Source organism: Sander lucioperca, chromosome 10, assembly GCF_008315115.2.
Source record: "Sander lucioperca isolate FBNREF2018 chromosome 10, SLUC_FBN_1.2, whole genome shotgun sequence".
NCBI classification, from domain to species: domain Eukaryota; kingdom Metazoa; phylum Chordata; class Actinopteri; order Perciformes; family Percidae; genus Sander; species Sander lucioperca.
In genome coordinates, this window is record NC_050182.1 from 23927226 (window position 1) to 23949619 (window position 22394).

At 41.8% G+C, this 22394-nt stretch overlaps 1 protein-coding gene across 3 annotated transcripts; it reads right to left on the bottom strand.

Moving 5' to 3' along the window:
- Window positions 1–484: 484 nt before the first annotated feature.
- Window positions 485–22195, bottom strand: clstn3 (calsyntenin 3). 3 transcript variants are annotated; one of them, XM_031299665.2, is made up of 19 exons: window positions 21852–22195; window positions 20935–21001; window positions 17893–18015; window positions 15992–16202; window positions 15591–15799; window positions 14365–14514; window positions 13740–13925; window positions 13361–13648; window positions 12201–12313; window positions 10478–10637; window positions 9649–9708; window positions 9350–9498; window positions 7556–7704; window positions 4607–4833; window positions 4320–4481; window positions 3416–3561; window positions 3092–3227; window positions 1802–1986; window positions 485–1710 (listed from the first exon to the last, which is right to left on the bottom strand). In XM_031299665.2, the coding sequence occupies exons 2-19, from the start codon at window positions 20999–21001 to the stop codon at window positions 1561–1563; spliced, it is 2871 nt and encodes a 956-aa protein (XP_031155525.2). In that variant the 5' UTR covers window positions 21852–22195; the 3' UTR covers window positions 485–1560. The 3 variants fall into 3 exon arrangements, with proteins under 3 accessions (XP_031155525.2, XP_035861720.1, XP_035861721.1); XM_036005827.1 differs by lacking the exon at window positions 20935–21001; XM_036005828.1 differs by lacking the exons at window positions 20935–21001; window positions 21852–22195 and adding an exon at window positions 20299–20476.
- Window positions 22196–22394: the final 199 nt, after the last annotated feature.

Here is a 22394-nt window from a genome sequence, read left to right on the forward strand (position 1 = left end):
GAAAAAATGACCTGGAAGTGTGAAAAATGAAATGAGTGAGACGTATCTAATTATCACAACAATGTGCCCTCCTTTTTCTGTGATTCAGATATTGACAAGTTCTTAAATTACAACATTACACACAAATTAAGAGACACTCATCAAGCCGGGGATTATCATCCGTATCACTACTACTACTATTATTATTATTATTAATATTATTATACAGTTTTCTGATGCTGTAAAAGTGATAACTCAAATGGGAAAAAGTAAATCATAATCTGCTCCCTCTCGAAATACGCAGAAAAAGAGAAGAGTGGCTGCAATAATAATAGTAATAACAATAATATCATAATATTCATCATTGTACTGTATGTACAGGAATTTCATTACAATCAAAACTGCCCAAGCTGAGCTGACATTCTGGAAACAGCAGGGGTAGCATTATGGAGTCTACTGTGTGTGTGTGTGTGTGTGTGTGTGTGTGTGTGTGTGTGTGTGTGTGTGTGTGTGTGTGTGTGTGTGATTGTATGTGACGTCTTGCAGTTAATGTAAGAGCAGTGTACAGACTGCAGTGAGAGTCATCTAGAGACATTCCAGCGGTCACTGTGAGAGGGGGTCAAAGGTCAGGGTACACCAGGTTTACTGTAGATGGTGATGTTTTGTCATTTAGCGGCACAAGCTGAACTTTGCAAAGACTCCTGACTCAACACCTAGAAGCTTTTACTCTGCGTCTGGGTATTGCATAAGTACCAACTTGTGTAACGGGTGCGGGGTATGGTTGATAGTCCTCAAATCTTCTCATCTTATCTTCAGCCCCACATGAAATATAGTTGAGAGCTGAAGCACTAAAGTAGTCACAATACCAACAGAAAAATACCTGCAAGCGTAGTGTTTTTTAGTTTTTATGAATAAGTTGTTGAGTGACCGTAATGTCTGACCTCACTGTCTTTACTCTGCGGTTAACGGTGGTCGAGGAATGTGTCGAGAGAGGATGCAAAGAGGGAGAAAAGAGCTTGTGCACAGACTTCTCGAGTCACGTCAAATAAGGGAGTGCAGAGAAATGTCGGGATCAAGGCTCGTGTCTTTGCCTACAGATCTATTCAAGGCCTGCATGTTGCAGTTTGTTCCCATTTTCATTTTGTAAAGACTTCATTCATTTTCATTCTGTGTTCAATAACAAAAGATAGAATACAATCTTTTTTTCTTCTTTTTTTTTTAAACAAAAGCAGTCTCATTCAACCGGTATTTCACTATACAGACAGATTACCATCTTGTGATTTAGAACTGGTGCACCACATAAGATTTTCGTGGGGTTTGCTCAGGCGGTTAAATTACATTAAATGTATACATTGTGCCATTGAACATTTAGGTGGTGAACAACTGCCTGTTGTTGGCTGTAGGTCACATATGGCGTTGAGTGTCAAAAGTATTACAGTGACTGTGTTGTGCGTAGTGTTTGTAAGCATACATTCCTTATACTAGTAGTGTCAGCAGTCGTTGATATTAAAAGTGTTGTAGTGTGTGACTGGTGAGCCTGTTTGTGGTTTCCATGAGAACTGGTGCAGAGACACATGTGGCTCAGTAGCGGCGGGCGTTGCCGTCCCTCCCCTCCTTTTTGATGATGATTCGCTGGTCGTCGCTGGCGTCTTCAGGTGACTCTGCTACCTCCTCGTCCTCCTCCCCCTCCCCCTCTGTGTCAGCAGAGATGCCCATACGAGACTCATAGGACTGTGGGAAAGAGCAATGTGTGCATGAGCACAGGAGCTCGACAGGTGTGGTCATTTATTACGATCACATCAATAACTTATCTGGTTTTTACCTCCATGGGGTTGACGATTATGGTGAGGGCAGAGTCGTCCCATTGGCTGCTACCCTCCTTAGCCCCGCCCCTGGAATCCTCACCACGGCGATGGATGGAGCGAATTCGGAAAACACCGAGGATCACCATGACAACCAGGAAACCCACACACACCATTATGATGACGGTGGCTGCTCCTGGCACCACTAGGGGAAAAAAGTGAAGGTTATGTGTGATAAAATAACACTGGCTTATTATCATAAACACTTCCTACACTCCAACAAATGCACTATTTAGTCCTGTTTGAGTTTAGAAAAGAAAAAAATATATTTATGATTCAGCATGAACAAATGGGTAAGGTGTAATTCTTGACTTAATTATGGAAAGTTTAGTAGTTCATAAGAAGCCACATACCAACTCTGGGTATGAAAGTGTGAAAAATAGCAGTTATCCAAACTAACCATCTCCTTAAAGGCAAATTTAAAATCATACATTTGCTGGGGTGTTAGACTGTGTGGGCAACATGATTAAACCTGACTGTTGTGTCGCTGTAGTTACGGCATAAATAAAACAGCAGAGGTGCATCAGACCATAACACAGTGCCCCAGCGTGCTCACTTACACTGGCTCCAGTCTTGTGATTAATTTTAGAGCTCTGCATGGTCAGGCACCTGCCTGCATTAGAGTTCTGCTGCACCCCTTTATCCCCAGTAGGTCTCTTGGGTCTTTTGATTAGGGTTTGTGGGTTGTTCCTCGCTCCAGGCTTAAAACTAAAGACGATTGTGCCTTTGAGGCTGTGGATCCTAAACCTTACAATTCTCTTGTCTTTGAAATGAAAGTGGCCTTGTGGAGTTTTACAAGTGTTTGAATTCAGTGTTACTTATCAAAACTCATTGTGTGTATCCTTGAGGTATAACAAACGTATGAACTAAACGCAAAGCCTTTTTTGTTGCAGTCTTCTTTTTCTTCCCTGTCTTTGCTGGCGCATTGCAGCATTTGTTGGCATGTTACTGCCACCTATTGATCAGAGGAATAGTGTGACACCATTGGTAGGACTGTGTTTTATGCCACCCGCGGCGTGTGCGCACACGTGCACATGTGATAAACAAAAACGGGGACCCACAGCTGGTAATCAAACTTTGGACGCTGCAGCCTTGTGGTATGTGCCCCAACCATTAGGCTACCAGGGCTCTCCATCACTTTTATATTCTGCATTTTATATGTTTCTTTTTGTCTTTTATTGTAATGCACTTTGTGACATCTGTTCTAGAAAGGTTCAGGACTGGCAAAGCCGATGAATGGGAAATGTCACCTGAGTTGCGGTGAGGATTGGGCAGAGTGTGTCCACTCAGCTCTCCAGCGTGGTGGGACGGATGGAGAAACTGCTGCTGGGAGGCCAGCAGGTGGGATGGGTGGTACAGACTGTCTAGTGAGTGGAGGAAGTTCACCTGAAGGAAAAAGGAGAGAAACAGAGAAAAAAAAGATGTAACTAAATAATCTAAGGACCATTTTCTAGCTTTCATACAAATACTTTTCCCAAAGGTGTAAACTGAACTTTAATGCTCATATCTAAAGGACATTTATCTTCATGTCGGTGCCAGAGATGTTACTGTTTGTGAGTGATGTTTCTTCTCACCTCCAGAGTCAACTCATTGCTGGTGTATCTGCCATTCATCTCAGAGCAGGACAGGCGGAACCGCCTCTCGAAGCGGGCTGAGCCTTTGGCCAGTCGGTAGCGGACCGAGCGAAGGACGTCCTCGTACACAGAGATGGATTCGGCACCTGGAGGGAGCGCAGAACAAAAAAAAGAGGACAGGGAGTCAATACTGAGACGATAACTGCAGAGAGAAGGAGGAGGAGAGAAAACCAGTCTGCAGTTTCTTATTGACAGCTGGGGGTAACTGTATCAGATGGATTACCTTTATTATTTAGGTCACTGGGAATCTATTGTATTGAATTTCAAAGAACTGAGTGTAGAAGTTTTAAAAGTCCTGAAAACCTATTTTCTAAATCAGTCTTACTATGAGATCTGGAGTCTTATATGAACATTTTAACATTATGTTAACGTTATGCGAGAGTTTAGACAGTTCTGTTTATTTCAAATGAAAGATTTTTTGTAGTTTGTGTTTTCTTTCTCACTGTTTTTTAGCTGGGTAGGACTCGTTGGAAAAAAAGGTGATGTCATGTATTTTGTGCAGGATTTAGCTATTTTAATCAAAATGTGATGATAGTTATTGGGCTGTTTGCTTCTGTCTGTTCTTATAAAAAACACAGTTAAACTTTTATTGTTGCTCATTTAGTGATGAATATTTAATGTTATAGAGAAATACTTTAGCTAATTTACATATGAAAGACACAAAAAAACAAAGACTATTTAATTCTTATTTCCTGACATATTTTGTGGTATGAATTATATGTTGTTTATTTGTAATCTTGGCCAGAAAGAGATATTTTCAATGTCAATGATGCTTTTTGTTCTAGTTGAAGACAAAAGACAGTTTACAGTCATAAAATGTGCTGAATGTGTTTATGCACCGCACCTGTGATGGCAATATAGGCAGTAGTATTGATGATTTCCAGCCCCCTCTCTCGCACCACATCCATGTCCACCAGAAGCTCCTCCCTCTCTGGGTTTAGCTCCTCCCCCAGTGGTTGGACCTCACAGCCATCCAAAGTGTGAGCCACAGCGTCAGACATCAGAGCTAAAAGAGGATCAATACCCCAATTTAAGAAACAAAGCATGCAGACCAGAGATATTCTCTTCAACTCATTTCCATATACAGATACTTAGACAAGTGGTAAATCCGGGCTGTGTGCTAAACCTCACCTCCACCCTCCATCCCCTGTGCAGCCGTGTTGACTGCATGAGACAAGGAACAGACGATCCGGAGCTCGGGGAAAAGGGGGACACCACGGGGACCCTCAAACTCAGGGGCAGGACGAGCCAGATGAGGGCCGACCCCAGACAGAGAGATCTGAGGGGCGTCAGGCTGGAGAACCACCAGGTATCCTTCCAGCTGCTTGAGGGACAGGCAGCTCTCCTCGTTGAAACATCTGGCATCAGGGAGAAAGGAAGTGTATGTTGTCAGAGAATGAAAGGAGACAAAAAGAGTTTTTTTTGCCACGCTGGTGACATGGCTCTAGGGATGGAAATGTTTACTAATGTCGGTTAGTTGGTCCATGCACCAATTTGGTCCAAACTGAAATATCTCTGCAACTATAGGATGGGTTGCCATGAAATATTGTACAAACATTCATGGTGCCCAGATGATAAATCCTACTGATTTTGGTGAGACCCTGAATTTTTCTCTGACGGCACCTTGAAGTTGACATATTTGTTTTTCAGTGCAGTGCAGTGCAGTGCAGTGCATGAAAGCCCCCCGAAGGGTGTATTATAACAGCTTTGGTGATCCCTTAAAAGATTACTGCAGCAATTTAGCATTGCACTCCTATAACATTGTCAGACTCACTATTGACAAAAAAGTATCGAAATCAATGCAGCAGAACCGGAGATATTGTAGTTTTTATTCTGTGCATTCTTCTTCCTTGTCAAAACCTTGGAACTACATTACCTACAATGCAACTCAACCACCCTACAGTCTAAAATTCAATTGTGTTACGCAAGTAGCTGCTAATGTAGCCTTGAGCCGCTAGCCTCAAGCAGAAATAAGAAGCGGGTTACATAAAGGTCTGGTAAGATCACTTTTTTTCTAACTCAACATCCCTAGATTTTTTTTTTTAGTACTCCCAAAAGACCTGTAAACATACTTTGATGTGTAAAATTGGCACAGTTACCCTTTAACTTTCCATATAGCGCCATCATCAGGTTAAAATTGTAATTTTTTGTAATTGACTAAACACCCTACACAACTAATGACATTCCCATTAGCCTCAGCTGTACTTTGTGTTTAGTGCTTATTAGTAAATGTTAGCATGCTCACAAGTTCAACTAAGATGGTTAAGGTAGGTAGGCAGGTAAACATTATACCTGCGAAACATCAGTAGGCTATCGTCATCACTTTGAGCATGTTAGCATGCTTATTTTAGCATTAAACTTAAAGCACCGCTAGCACGGCTAGAGACTCTTTGTGTTGCTTTCAAATTAGCAACATTTGTTAGGCAAGTTGGCGACTCTGGAGAAAAAGGTCTAAATCCAGTGCAATGTTTTCTCAATCCAGTTACCTAATTCCACCATGACTGTAGTAACTTTGGTCAGAAAATATGTCAAACCACAGTAGTTCTGCTGTTACAAATTTCATTTTCTTGCCAGAAAGGGAGAGCAAATCAGATTGATGACAGGCTGCTTACATATATTTATTCATCTGCACTATAATTCAGCATCACATTTGAAAGGGGATTAAGCAGTGTGTGTGTGTGTGTGTGTGTGTGTGTGTGTTACATTTCCACTATCCGAGTGAGCAGCTGCTTCTATCGGCCTCTCCAGAAGGGCCTGCTGTTCAGCCATCTGGGTAACTCCTGGCCTCAAATCAGTCTAATCTTCACACACGCAATAAAACAAGCTGAAGGGGAAAAAAACTCTGGTACACTTGAGCAGAAACCAAGTGGAAAAAAAAATTCTGCCAGTGACCTTGAATCGTTGGAATCTTAAAAACAAAACCTCCAGCACTGATTTGTGGCCTGGTAACCTTGGAATCATGCGACAAAAACAACAGTCCAAAAAGACAGTAATAAGAATATCTGCACAGCCTGAGAGTTTGATGAGATCTGATTTGTCAGCAGGCTGTTCGTTTTTTAATATAAATACACAATATACCACATAGTATGTGCATTGGACTGTACTTCCCGAGGTGAATTACTATTTTATCATCTAAAAGTGACTGCTAAACCAGAGAGCCAGTTTTCAGTTGTTAAGCACGGTTGAGCACTGACCCGAAAACAGAGTGTGTGTGCTTTTTATTTTCACGGCCAGGTGATTCAGTGTGATGCGCACTGAACCAGGGATTCAGTCTTGTGCTGTCAGTCTGTGTGGCAACATTAGGGATAGGATTTCTTTTGATTGTGCAATACTTTAATGTAAATCTTAAAATTTTAACCACTTTCAAGTTAGAAATATGCAAATTATTTCTCAATAAGTGTTCAAGAATACAGAAAACAAAACGATAAAATAAGTGAGTAACTTGATGATGACAGGAATTCACTTAAAAGGGAAACAGGTTTTTTTAAGTGAATTCCTCAACAAACCAACAAAGTTAAAACCAGGCAGTATTAATCTATCTCCAGTATACTCTGTCAAAGCAAAAAGTTACTTGGTGGCTGAATGAACAAAGAGATAAGATATTCCTTGTTATCTCTTGCTTTGACGTAATCCCTCTATAATCATCTCTTTCCTGCCACACCAGTCCTTATCACAGCTGAGACAAGGTTCATGTTTGATGAGTTCAATGTTAAAGGAGTAAAGCAGAGTCCAGAGAGTCACACTTCAATTGACTGCCACAGAAGAAATAATTTCATTTCACATCATATCCTTATCATTCGTGATGTTTTGAGATTTTCAGTGTGATCATTCACATTTGTGGTGTCTCTTTATTTCAGCTTGCCTCTTCTTCTACTGTTAAATATTGGGGCATGCTTTTGCTTTCAGTCTACTGCTGTTACAGTGATGAAATAAGTATTTCTGCCTCATCCATCGCCTCGTCCATATACAATAATAAAAAAAGAGCTGTGTGCGTGCATGTGTGCGTGCATGCGTGCAAGGGTGGGTGGGCGGGTGCGTGCGTGCGTGGGTGCGTGAGTGTGTGTATGTGTGTTTTTGTACCTGAGCGAGGTTGTAAGTTTGAGGGGTCGGACTCCAGGGGTGGCGAAGCGCAGAGAGTTTCTGTAGGTGACCTGCTGCACTGCACGGTTAAAGCTCTCGATGTCGTCTCCCTCCAGCACCAACACTGACTGGCTGGGGTTCACATGAACCTGCATAACCAAAAGAGACACTTGAAAATCGAAGTTCCTAATAGTTAACATAAGAAAACATCACATAACCGAGGAAATTGGACATTTTACAAAGGGGAGCTTTGGGAAGGTTAATCTTCTTGAATCTAATTCAATACAGGTATATTTTAAGAGATATCAGAGGAAATAAATAATAATATTAGCAGCCATATTACTTTTTGACCCATTTTACACACATTGAACAAAATGTCTACATTATCTCAAACATAGTCTCGCTTTGCCAGACCCTCCTCCAACGCGCGCTGGAGGAGGGTCTGGCTACTCCACATAGCATTCGGGGATGGGAGGAAAACGTGCTCTGGTTTATTGAAATTTCCTTAAACCAATCACAATCGTCTTGGGCGGTGCTAAGACAACACAAAGGTAGCCAAGGCGACAGATATCCGGCCTAAATGAGTGAAATCCGGCAGATTTTCTGGCGGCAATGGAGCAATCCCGGAAGTGGAACGTCAAGGATATAGACCATCTCAAACACAACAAACCACCACAGGGGAGGTTAGAAACAATTTTTCAAGTCTGGTGCCCATTGGAAGATTAAAAAGTTTTGCTTGCTGTAATAATTCTTCCTGTTCAGACTTGAACGTTTGTGATCCTATATTCTTTCATCTTTAACTCATAAACAGCAAGTAGGAAAACAAATACATGTGCACAGAAAGAGGATACTGAATACAAATTGGAGGCAACATTAGATTATATATTCTCTTATGGCAAATCTTTTATTTACTTAGTATACAAATTTAAAAGATTATAAACACCTCATATGCATAAAATACTCAACCAAAGGCTGACTTTGAAATTAGTTATCTGTAGGGGTTAAATTTGCCCCTCCCCCAGCACATAGGCCTACGCTCTGTCATCAGGGGACGCTTAACTTAGCACATCTTACGCTTTTCTTGGTCTTAATAAATCAAACAATGACTAAAACACGTTTTCCTTGTAGCTGTAGAAACCATAGTCATAATGAGGTGATAATCAGAATTTTCACATGGTTTCCTTTTTTTCTCTCAGTGGGTTTTTAAAGGCTTCCTAGCAGATCAGCGGCCTCAGACTAGGTGGTGGTAATGCACCTTAAAGCTGGTTGCCACCCGCCATAAAATGGAAAAAAGAAGAAGAAGCGACCTTACATTCAAACAGCACAGATGGCAAAAAAGTGATTGTGTTGACGTGAATGGCAAGGTAGGGAGAAAATACGGACAGGTTTAATAACAGAATCTTAATTGCTCTGATATTCTGCTTTAACAATGTCTTGCTTTTACAAAAGGATATCAATTCAGATTTTGTAGTCTAAAAAATGACTGAAAAATATTTATATTTCTCTTGTAAATGTATTCATCCCCAAAGTCCAAATACAGTATTTTCTAAATAATATTCTAGAAAGATGACAGTAATGCTATTTTCTATACTTAGCATCTATGGTGGTCAATAAGTCATACGGCTGGACAATCACAGCCTGGATGGAGGCAAGATGGCTGGATTGGTGAATAAAGCATGGTGTACTGGAGAAGAGTGTAAATTGTACTAATGGGGATGAAAGATGTAAGGGACTCTCTGAGCATCCTCTCTCTCTCATTATAACATGGCGGTCTACGGTTCTCTGAGGCGTTACCTTCATGCCAGAGCCCAGAGTCTCCAGGTCTCCGAAGTCCAGGCCCTCCCTGCAGGCGTACAGACACTCCACCACACTGTGAGGTTCCACGCTGCCGGGACGCACCGTCACCCCCGACAACAGGCCGTGGTAACCACCCACATACTTCACTAAAGACCAGAGAAAGTCCAGTATGAATACATATTATAACACCACATTTATATTCTAATATGCATATAAATAATACACCAACAATGACACAGCAAAATGACAGACTGCGCACCCTCATGTTGACAACAAAGTGAAAACAGGTTGGTCACCTGAGTCTTTACCCTCTGGGATGGTGTTGTTTAGTATTTCCTTCTGCTTCTCTTCAGGCTCTGTGGGGGAAACCGGTGAGGGACACAAAGGGGAATAGAAAACAGTAAGGCACTCTGAAGAAGAGACTTGAATGTAGTCAGTTATGAAAAGAAAGTGAGAGGAAGACTGAAGGGGCCAGAGGTTGGAAGAAGAAGGATGAAAAATAAAAACGAAATAACACGAGGAAGAAAATGCAAGCAAGAAAATTGAAATAGAAATGCACCATCTCCTCATTATCCAGCAGCAGCTGCTGCCACGCAGGCAGAAGAGCGACTTCCACTGTGAATGAGTGTAACACTGTGAATGTGTGAGTGTGTGCGTGTGTGTGCGTGTGCGCGTGTGTGTGTGTGTGTGTGTGTGTGTGTGTGTGTGTGTGTACTTCACTGCTGCCCTGAATAATTAATCAGTCAGTTATATTATTAGCCCTAAAAGACAAAATGCATCAAAACAATTATAAATAAGTGAAATGAGGGACTGAATGGCGCAAGACAAAATGGCTCGGCAGATTGTCTGAAGAAGCCTTACGAGGGTTTGTGAGTTGCCGGTGCTCATGCCAGAAATGGCAACCTGCTATCTTTGGTGATGTGTGATTTGGATGACATTTAATTGACGGAGGAATGCAAAAGAGGAAGGCAAACTGCACAAATGCTGCCCATAGCATTTATGCAAAAAGAAAAAAAACAGGATTGCTCGCTCTCTAGTTGAATACATTTCTGTCAGAATCCATCATTAAGCTGGAATAAAATACGTCTGTTGTGGATTCGCTGAGCATAAATTTCAGTGTGTTACCCCAGCAGGCGCCGATAAACATCCTCTGGTGGGGGGCAGGGTTGGGGATGGCTCCGTTGTCATGAATGAGGGCGGGGTCGAAGGTCACACCATCGACATACAGGGTCACCGAGGGGAACTGGACGCTGAGTGAAAGATGATGCCACTCACTGTCACACACCTGTTGGACAGAGTTAACATGAGCCTGAACAAAGAAATAAATGTCTTGCAGGGTGAAGGACATTTACTGGTTTGTGGATATCAGTGGCGGTATTAAATATGTATTCAGATATTTTTACTTAAGTAAAAGTACCAATACAACAATGTAAAAAATATTTAGTTACAAGTAAAAGTCCTGCATTTTGAATTCTACGTAAAAGTGCAGAGGTATTTGCATTAAAATGTACGTAAAGTATCAAAAGTAAAAGTACTTGTTCCACAGAAAAATGGCAGTGGGACTGATATATCATTATATATTACAGTATTGCTAATGTTGTTATTGATGTAGCTGGCCGAGAAGCTAATTTTAAGTACTTTATATACAGTTAGGTAGTTTAGTCCAGTTGTTTCCCAACCAAAGCGTCAGCTCCCCTCCAAAGGGTCATAAGATAAATCTGAAGGGTGGTGAGATAATGGGGGTGGAAAATAAGAAAAAAACTAAGCTCTGTCACATAAATATGCTTTTCCTTTTTAGGACTTTTCATTAATTTTTCCTTTTTTTGTGAATTATTGGATCATTTTATCTTGAACAGTTCATCTACACAAGACAAAGGCGCCTAACTAGATAATGTTTTTATTGTAAGGGGCCACTTCCAAAAGGGATTGTAGCCACTGGTTTATCCTTTGAAAATTGTATTGTATTTTTAAACTCATGTTTCTTTTTTTAGATTATTTTTTGGGCTTTTCTGCCTTTAATGGACAGGACAGGTGAGAAAACGGAAAGAGAGGGGGAAGACATGCAGGAAATCGTCACAGGTCGGAGTCGAACCCTGGACCTCTGCGTCGAGGAATAAACCTCTAAATATATGTGCGCCTGCTCTACCCACTGAACCAACCCGGCCACCTGATCATGTTTCTTATATAAAATCTGAAAAGTAACATGTAAACATAGCTCCCTTATAAATGTAGTGCCGTAAAATTACTTTACATTCCACCACTGATGAATATTTCATCTACGTAAATTCCTGTACACATTTGTTTTAGCTTTCTCTTCAGATAGAGTGACATCAGAAGGAATAAAAAGAAGAAAGACAAGGGAATTATACAGACAGAGGGGCAGTAAAGAAAGACCGGGGTAATAAGATATTGTGGTTTCAGACAGAGGGATTTGACAAATCTTCTCTGTATCAGCTCAGCATCCTTTAATCCATGCTGCTCCAATCTGTCTGGGACCAGTGGCTGCAGTCAAAACAAACCCCTTTACCTCCTAATGTGCTGTCTGACTGATATAGAAAATTAGTTTGCTAGTGTCCTTAAACTTTTGGCTTGTAGCAGTTCTTTTCAGCATACAGTTTGTGTGAAAATTTTCCACATAAATATGTAATTTGAAAGTACATAGGAGTGTGAGTCTGTGTTCTTTATATATATATATATATATATATTACCAAAAGGTGAATGTTTTGTGTAACAGCGGTTTCTGGGCCAGATGTTTGGCATTATACAGACAAACTAACGATTGCATTTCCTCCATTTAGTACAAGGTACAGAAGAACATCAACGCTAAGTGTTGCAGTTCCCCCAGTACCTGCTCCAGTTTCCACAAGAACTTGACGGGACGTGCGGCTGAGACGTCGGGCCAGTAGAAGAGAGAGAGGCGGCAGCCGTGGACAGAGAGGGAATAGTGGGAGAAGGAATCATCTGTAGAGCAGGAGAGCAGTAGAGCAGAAAATAATTTGTGGGTCAGTGTGGTCTTGTCAAACTGTCTTAATATCCCCAGGAATTTCTTCAGAGAAATGTACAATGAGTTTAAAGTGCTCATATTATGCTTTTTGCCTTTCATTTATTGTGTTATATATCTTTATTGTGCATGTTATAGGTTTACAAAGTGAAAAAGCCCAAAGTCCACCCCAAAGGGACTTACCATCTCCAACAGAAAACACTGTTCACAAACTGCTCCAAACAGCTCTATTGTAGTCCAGCCTTTACTTCCGTGATGAGCGTGCGTCACTTTGTAACACACGTTATAATGCTCGCCTAGCTGCTAGCATGGCACGCCCTCATACTCTGCTTCTGACTGGGTGGTAGTCTTTACCTAGCTACTGCACATGTGCGACTCCCAACAAAGATGGAACAGAAGTGAGATGCCTCACTCTGTAGCTCAAACAGAGAGCTCAACACACAGGGTGAAAAGAGGAGCTGCAGCAATGTGCAGTACAACAAAAATATGGTGTTTCTTGAAAATTAAACCATGTAAACCTATACTGATATAACCTCTACAATTATAAACCTGAAAATGAGCATAATATGAGCACTTTAATACAGATTTTAATCTCTGTTTTATCTTTCTTACTTGTGAATTTTATTGCTGTTTTTACCCGAGGGAAGGTTTGCTCAACATGCTGCTTTTTAGTGCTGCCCCTACAAAGTCATAAAGTTGAAAATATTCACACGAAACACAAAATATTCTGCCTGGCACAATTACAGTGTTTACTGTTCTTCTGCTGCTGTCCACTTGGCTGCTCAAGTGGAGCAGCCGGGGGTTAAGTGTCTCTCTCAAGAGCACCTTGATAGTAGCTGTTGAAGCTATAAACAGCTTTACATTTTTTTTCTCTGTGGTTCTGGGTATTTAACCTTCAGGGGGTTTAATATCTGAGGTTTTCCGTACCAAAATTTCCCACTTTAGCTCACTTCTCATTACATTTCTCTCAAATCCTACTAAAACCACGACTCCACAATATAACGCACCGTTCTTGACAGTGCTGCACACAATAGTCTCTTCATCCTTGCGACTTCCTCTGGTCTGAGTAGTCGCAGGCTGGATGTTGGAGCCGCCCCTTCGCATCCACAGCTGTAGGGTGAAGTGGTCACCCGACAATGCCGAGACAACCGAATCCGGCACCATGGCGACGTGGTTGGATCCGTTAAAGGAGAAAACCAGAGATGAATCAGAGGAGGGGAGAGTGGGCAGAGCTGAGGTCCAGTTGGCAGCAGGAGATGGAGGTGGGAGGAGGTCTACCTCACCCCTGACAGCACCTGATGAGGAAAAAGAGAGAGAGGATATTTAGAAAAAAAGGTTCCTGCTCTCTAAATATTGACACGTTTTGAGGCGTAAACCAGAACTCACCACACAGCCGTCGCACAGATCTGTCAGAGTAGCTGTCTCGGTCGCAGCCCTTCCCGATGTGGCCGGTCTGGAGCTCTACGGTGGCCTGGATGTTCCACACAGTCTCCTCACAGGTTTCCAAATGCAGGCTGGGGAACAGGGGGATGCTACCTGACCCAGGTGTGTACTCTACACGCTTGGTCCATCCTGAAAATATCACATGTGGAAATGTAAAATCACAACCTGAATCTCAACATTTGGATTCAAAAAGTTAAAGATGGATTAAATAACATATGCACTAAGGCTCCAAAAGCCCACAGTTAGTACACCTGTTGTATTTAAATTGTACTGCACTGTCAATAAACTGTGCTCATTCTGTTGAAGGAATCTCATGTCAGCCAATCCAGAGAAAGTTTAATTATTTGCCATCCCTTGATATTACTTAGGTTCAGGACTACCTCTTTAAAACTCAGCTCTTGATATAATCATGCAAAGGTGAATCATCAAAGCAGCAGCCCACCCACATTACAACTAAAAGTGATAGTTGCAACAGATTAAACAGCTAAAACACATCTCTGACACCTCGTGAGAGTTATCCAAGCGTGATAATCGGGACAGAAGGAGAGTGATCTGTGACATTGATTACCGATCCAGCCGGGTTTGCAGGACGGCTTGACTGTGATGACAACCTGGGTATCAGCCTGAGCACGGTTCTTTCCACAGTCAAAGGCAGTCACCCAGAAGGTGTGAACCCGCTGGCGCTTGGAATCCAACGGCTCTGTGTTCTTAATGTTACCTAGGAGATGAAGAGGGACACAAAGAAACAGAAAATGAAATGATGAAACACAAGAATAAAAGGGAAACAAAAATAGCAGGGTTAGTCATCAACAACAAGCTTGCATACGTGAAAGCCCAGCACAAATGAACGCTCATTGATAAAGCTTCTATCACTGGACATGTAGACAATAACAGAGCCACTATCCTGCATAGTGCACTATATCCAGGAATAGGAAGAGAAAGGGGAAGATAAATTGCACAGAATAAAAAGTGAAGGGTTTTCCTGTTTATACAGATAAAGACAACAGCAAATGACTGCGATAGGCTGCCAGCGCTCAGCATGCCAGCTGACAGACAACAGGTAAGACAGAAGATGGTGTGACATGGCGAGAGGAGAAACAGTGGGAGGAAAGAGATAGTGGTAGGAACAGAAAAGACAAAGTGAGGAAAAAAACTAGACAATGAAAAGCCCACAGCATCTGAACAAGGTTGGAACAAAAGGTCTCTGTACCAGTCTGATCCCAAAAACAAAGAAGCTGTGCCTCTGCAAAAGCCCTCCAAGTCCAGGACGATTCTGCAGAGTCATACTAAAACAAGGCCCTCCTCAGCTGCTGTGTCACATTACAATTGATCTGCCTCCAACCAGTCAATGGATACAATTACAACAGAGAATTTAGGGAATCTACGAGCAGCCAGGAACTAAAACAATGATACTATATTCAACTGAACAGCTGCTGCCATGTTTATACAGAAACAGAACAATAGTCCGCCCGGTTTCTACCTGTGCGAGGAAATATACCTGCAGTGTGTTTCGCTGTTGCTATGCAGACATCAATATCCTAGCAGCGGCTGGTTGGGCGTTTTTCATGTATGAAGGCATCTGGAGGTGTTTAGGAGTTGAATATTGAATATTGAATAAAGTGATTCTTTTTGCAACCAAGGCCACACAAAGCAGATGTAGCAGACAGCATATGCGGATAATAATATATTGACTGGTGGGGATATTGTATTTCTGTAGCACAGACAGACAAACATTAATAGGTCTGTGAGTCCGACACACGCTGATTTACTGCTACAAGATAAAGCATATCTCACCATCGTTGTCGATAGCGAAGGGCACATTAGGAGTGATGATGTCATAGAAGCAGATCTGGCTGTACTGCGGGGAGCAGTCAGCATCCAGAGCCTCCACACGCACGATTCGGTCAAACAGACGCCCTTCTGGGACTGACGCCTCGTAGCGATGCTCAACGAACACAGGGGAGAACTCATTGACGTCGTTAACTCGAACATGCACGGTGGCCCTGAGGGAAGAAGGAGTGAGAAGCAAAACACAAGCAGGGAGAGAGATGGAATATTGTAACAACAGGAAGCAGAAATGGCTGGATAGTATTTGCAGTGCACAGTCAAAGGAACCTCAGATCATGACTGTAATTATTGGCAAAAAAAACATTTCAATATCTTCTGTTTAAATTGGGAGGAGCTAGTGGACTTACTTGTGGGATTTCTTGCTGTTGACTCCATCAGGTCCCTCTCCGCAGTCGTAGGCCTGGATGGTGAAGCTGTGCTCCCGCTGGCTCTCGCAATCCAGTGGCTCCTTGGACCGGACCAGGCCCTCTCCCGTGGAACGGTCCAGAACCACCGCTTCAAACTGGACTGAGCCTGAACCCGAGGGGCCATTATGAACCCGGAAGCCACAGATTTCACCTGGGAGAGGGAGGGAGGAAAATAACTCATTGTATCAGTATAGTGCAATAAAACAAATGTATCACATTGTAGACACTATGAATCCAAATGTACGCATATTGTATTTTTTCACTGAAATATTCAGTATAATAATATGTTTATTAACTTCCTATTGTTTAAAAAAAATAAGTATTTTTTTTATCATTTGTGTGGCAAAGACTGCTCACATTTTGATTGAGAATGCTGCAACTTTAACTCTTAAAAAGAACAAATAAAAGAGATTATTTAACTCCTAATTTACCCTCTTTGTATTGGCTTTCATTTGATTTTAGAATTTAGGTTTTTAGGTTTTACTCATTACTTTTAAAGCACTTCAGGTCTGGTTCTAGCACTCAACCTTAGATCATGCGATAAAAAAACTCTGCAGTCTAGACTTAAAACAAAGGAGATGTATTTACTGTCAGTGCCCCGCGAAACTTTGGAACAACCTTCCTCTTAAAAGTAATCTTGCTACCTCAGCGATTCCTTTGAATCTCTACTGAAAACTCACATTTCTTTATTTAGTAGTCTTTCTGTGCCCTGTCACATCTTTTATTGTCCCAATCATTTGTGTTATGTTGTTATGTCCCCCCTCCCCAATTTCTTCTGCAGATTGTAATTCTGATATGAAAAGTTCTATACAAATAAAGGTTACTATTATTATTATTATTATTATTATTATTATTATTTTAACAGCTACAGCAACAAGTGCCATATAACCAGAAATCCAATCAATCAATCAGCCCACAGTCCAGTTCAAATGTCCACAATCTAAGTGGCCATACGTATTAGTAAGGACCAATCAAAAGTGAGCTACTATGAGAGAGATAACAGGCATTGATAAAATATGTATCATTATTGAATTAATTGTGATAATTTATCCTAATATTCAGTAGTTTTAAAGTCACATCATCTGGATCTTTTCACAATATATTAAGTGCTGACAGATATCTGAAGGATTCCTTTTAGCGGCCCTTTATCTTATACAATCATTATAAGAATAGAATAAAATAGATTGCTGCTGAGACTGAAAATAAAATCCTTAATATAGCAGCTGATCTTCACTGGCTGACAAAAGTTGAAGGTAGGAAAGGTTTCTTGCTCAAACGGCTAATTTTCTCTTCCTTCTTGACAAAAGCCCAATAAATTCTAGGGAGTACTGGAGTAATTCTAGTCGAGCTGTTAATAATTTGACTGAACACGGTTATTTCCAGGAGTGCAAACACGATAACCTTATTTCATCAGGCTGCAAAGGCAAGAGCACTGCTGACTGCTGCTCCTGCAATGAAGGGTTGAATTACACTATGAGGGTCTAAAAATAGTGGACTCTGTAACTGAATACATTGCTTTTAATATTTAGACTGGTCTATTGGGAAATATGGCTGCAAATGGCAGTCTGGAAATGGCAGTCTGAAACTTCTCTCTGTAAAAATCAGCGTTGTGTTTACTATTAAAGCCCAAGCAAGGCCTGGTGAGATAATTTTCAATTTGGCCTGGTGATGTGGTTTTGAAATTGGCTGTGCGAGCACTTGAATTGACCTATTTTTCACAGCAGCCAGATCTGTAAATGTTCAAGCAAATTGAAGGAAAAGTTGCAATATTTTGGGGCATTTTTCTTTGCCAGCTCTTTCATCCTATGTTCTGCCATGCTGTTTCGTGCGGTTGGTGTTACCAGCGTAGTGTAGTGGGGCATCTTTGTCCAGGGCAAAGAGAGGGGGATTGAGCAGCACGGTGTTGTCGTTCTCCATGACAATCCCCTGGTACTCTGTCTCGATCCATGGCTTGTGCTTATTGGCTGAACGGCACAGAGAAGAGACCGAAGAGGCTTTGGGTTAAATGGAGCAATTAGAAAGAACCTACTCTATTTTTAACACTCCATTATGGGTGAGGACATGGTGAGCATGAGTGGAAAAATACACAATGTATGTGTGACCACAAGGACATAGTTTTATCACATTCACTCTCACAGATTTCTCCCTTTCTTCTTTTCTCTATACAGACCTTCTCTTGTTCACGTCAAGCACCACTCTTCACACCTTCCTGGTTGGCAGTATAATAAAAGACATTAAGATTTCACCTTATCACACACAGAGAGGTATATTGCTCATATCAATCAGCCAAACAGGCCTGCCACAGGCGCTGCACAATAATGCGCGGAAAAAACAGCCGGGTCCAAATCAAATGCCCGAGGATTACTGTGAATTTAACCTTTAATTGGGAATTAATTATTCATCTTTGTGCTGAATGTTCTGCGCTGAGTGATCAAAGGGCAAGTTAATGAGCCAGAAGGATGACGATTTTACACCCCAGCAAAGAGCAAAAACAAAAGCCTGAGTGCCTCCCCTCTGTTGTCCTCAATCTCTTGGAAGCCAAAGCTACAGAGTTTGAAATCAGACAAAAGCACAAGACTTGTGTTTAGCAATTGCTTTGTTGTCTTCACAGTGAATGTTGCAGAAAATCAGTCTGGAACCAATTGTGCCGTCTCGTCTGTGAGAGGAGAGTCAACAGAGGAAAATGCTGCTGGTTCAGAATCTAAACAAACTTCTATATATATCTAGAATAGAAATGTGTTTTCCTCAGTGGTGGAAAGTATCTAAATACAGTTACTCAAGTACTGTATTTAAGTACAATTTGGAGGTACATCACTTAGGTACCAATTTATGTTATTGTATACCTCTACTCCACTACATTTCAGAGGGAAATATTGTTCTTTTTATTCCATGACATTTTTTGGACAGATATAGCTACTAGTTCAAATTACCTCAACTAGCTACAATATTGAATATGTTGTTTACAAAGTAACACATCAGTAATAATGTAACTTACTTAAGAGGCCATTCTGCTGTCTAATAAGAATTAGTTCAAGCTAAAATGGGGTGCTAAGTTGCTCTTTAAGCCAATTTTGCCATACCTTTACTTGTAATTGGGTATTTTTACATTGAGTTATTGCAACTTATAGAGCTGAAATGATTAGATGATTAATCAAGCCGGTCAACAGAAAATTGAGTACACATTTCAAGCGAAAATAACCAACATTCCCATGTTGCTGGTTTTCAGTTGAGAGGATTTGCTGCTTTTCTTCATCTCATGTGATAATAAAAAGAACATCTCTGGGTTTTGTGCTGTTGGTCGTACAAAACCGGCAATTTAAAGACATTAACTGGGCTCTAGAAAAGTGTAACAAGTATATTTCACAATATTTTCACAATTTGTGTTTTTAATTGCCTTAAATTGCTCTTTAATGTTTTATGTAAAGCACTTTGAATTGCCTTGTTGCTAAAATGTGCTATATAAATAAAGCTGCCTTGCTTCGGCTTGCTGTGTTTAATGGAGAGAGAAAATAATCGACAGATTAATCAACAATGAAAATAATTGTTAGTTGCAGCCCTAGACCCTTTCACTTGAGTAAAAGCTCTCAGTACCTCGTCCACCACAGTTTTGTTTGTACAAAAACACAAAACAAGCTGCAATTCTTGATTGTTGTGTTCAAACAAAAGCAGCTGTACCAGAATTAAATAGTTTAAAATTGGCAAAAATCATGATTTACATAAGAAAATATCTGATCACTGAATAAGCAAATATGACTAAATTTGCTGTACCAAAAAAGTATTGAGGTTCAGCCCTAATCAAAGACATTCCTCCTCTCCTCTCAAGGTCTAGCCTGACACCATCTCCTCCTCCTCCTCCTCCTCCTCCTCTATTTCCACAGTCCTCTGCCATATCTCTTTTTTGGTCATTTATCTCCCGCCCTCAGTTGATCTCCTCCCTCTCCCCCCCCTTCCCTCCTCTGCTCTGCTCTGCTATAGCATTAATCTGAGCATCAGGCCTGTGGATTACATCCGGGATTACAGATTGAGAGGCATCCCATTCCATCTCTCCCTGTCTCTCCTGGCACTCTTCCTCTCTCTGTCACTCTATCGCCCCGTGACAGTCAACCACCCCTCCTCGTCTGTCTCCCTCCTCCCTTTCTCCCTCTCTCTCTCTCAAACACACACACACACACACACACACACACACACACACACGCTCCGGTATCTTGCGCTTTTCCTTTTCCCTCAAGTCACCTGATCTCACGTACCACCACCTCCTCTTCTTCCTCCTCCTCCCTCCTTATCAGCCTGCGTCTTCTCGGCCACGTCCTCTCCTGTCACAGCTCCTTCTCCTCCGTCTCTCCTAACATTTTCCCTCGTCTTTCTTTCTCCCCACTCTCTCTCTCTCTCTGTGTTTCTCTGACACTCCATCTCTCCTTCAATCTCCTCGTCTTCCCTGCATCACTCTCCTCTACCACCTCCTTCTCTGACATTCTCCCTCCACGCTGTCTGTTTCATTCGCCTTTCTCCAGCATGATAATTATTGGAACAATGATGTTGAATCAGAGTCATGTTTATCCAGGATGATAAATCTTCTACAGAGGAGGAAACAGATGTATCATCTTCATCTCAGAGTCGCAGCACAGACAAAACAGGCACATGCACACTGGGTCACGAAACACAAAATGTATACATGTACGTATGTATGTGTCTGTTTATGTGATGAGGAAACAGATATCTAATTAATACACTCATGAGGGAGAACAATAAAGTCATCAGGAGCATTTCAGGGCATAACAGCCATGGTCCTGCCCTGCACCTTGACAGGTCTGCGTGCTCCCATGGCGACGTCAACCATCATCTCAACACTTCACAATTAACAGTCAAAATGATGAGGAACTGACCTTTGTTGCTATTGGCAACCGAAGTCAAGCAAAGGAGGAAGAAGGAGAGAAAATGCATTCTGTCCATCTGAGGGAGGAAAGGAAAGGAAAGGTGGAGGGGGCAACAGGGTGGGGTGAGGAATACAGTACATGCAACAACAACTGATCAGCACAGGAAGAGACAGGTACAGTAACAAGACAGAGAGAGAGAGGCAGATCAGGCCTATCAGATGCTGTGTTTGTGCAATAAAACCCAACTCCAGTATCATGTATATAACCTTTGAGGCCCAAGAGAGACCCTGAATGATGAACTCATTATAATGCTGCATATTGAGTCACCAATAATTCATCCTTGTTTCTGCTTCTTCCTCAAAATCAGACTTGCAGAGCCAAGAATAGCCTATAAAGCACATACCTGGTTGTAAGTGTGTAACCTACTGTAGGTATGATATGTATGTGTGTGTCACTATAATAGGTTCTGTGTGTCTGTGTGGGTGTTTTCCCATGTTTTAATTATGGTTTGTTAGGTTTTAAAAAAAAATGCAGCTGCTGTCTTGTGGCCACAACTGAAAAATGAGTCCTTGAGGGTTTTTCATGCTCTCATTGACATAACAAGCCTCTACGTTTTTCCAATGCTGCAGTCTTTAATAGACTACAGGACCCCATATAGCCTAGATGTTTTAAAGAGGAAATATATAGCCTAACACAGGACTCCATCTGTTCACAGGTTGTCCCGGCTACACATACATCCAAGACCATAGAAACATGCTATGCGACAATAATCAGCCGATTTACATTACAGGCTGGTATTGACACACATTATAGGCTAAGCCTGGGCTTCATGACTGCCTTATAGCCATGTTGAGAGCTCAAACTAGAGCCAGAAAAGGAAATGTCGCAATGAAGGTTAGGTGAAGCAAGATTTGACATTAGCCTACCGTGGTGAGTTGCGGTGATGCTCCTGGTTGGTACCCAGCCTCTACGCTCGCAGCATCCGCCTCTCACGCCCCTGCCGCTCGGCTCGGCAATCCCCCCGCAGGCTGAAAACAAACCTCCAGGTAGAGGAAAGGACACACACAGTCTTTACACAGCAGCGGAAGAAATGACAGGGTACTGTATATAGTCTATTTATGCCTGACGTTAGACTAGGCGATGAGGTGTGAGGAAGACGAAGAGACCGATGGATGCCCTTGTTTTTTCGGCTCTACGGAGGAGAAAAAACGGTGGGAATATTACGCTGGCGTCCCCTCCCTCTCGGCGTTTCTTAACCCGCCCACACTGCGTCCTTCTCCCTCTCTCTCCGGCCCCCACCAGCTCAGCACCAGACTGCTGCTCTGGCTGTTTTTTGCTGTTAAACGCACATTGAGAGTGACTCAGATCCCAACACAGCAATTCATCTCATCACGTTTGTTTTCAGCTGTGAGCCTGCTTAAAGAGTGACCCCCGCCCCCCACCACACACTTTTTTTTTAATTTTTATAT

Excerpts from the sequence above, each read along its gene's own strand:
- clstn3 (XM_036005828.1), bottom strand. The coding sequence starts at position 20,461 with ATGGAGTGTCAGAGAAACACAGAGAGAGAGAGAGAGTGGGGAGAAAGA. Across the intron at positions 10,638-12,200 it reads TCTTGTGGAAACTGGAGCAG|GTGTGTGACAGTGAGTGGCA; the intron begins GTACTGGGGGAA and ends TCTGTCCAACAG. Across the intron at positions 3,562-4,319 it reads TGCCTATATTGCCATCACAG|GTGCCGAATCCATCTCTGTG; the intron begins GTGCGGTGCATA and ends CGCTCCCTCCAG.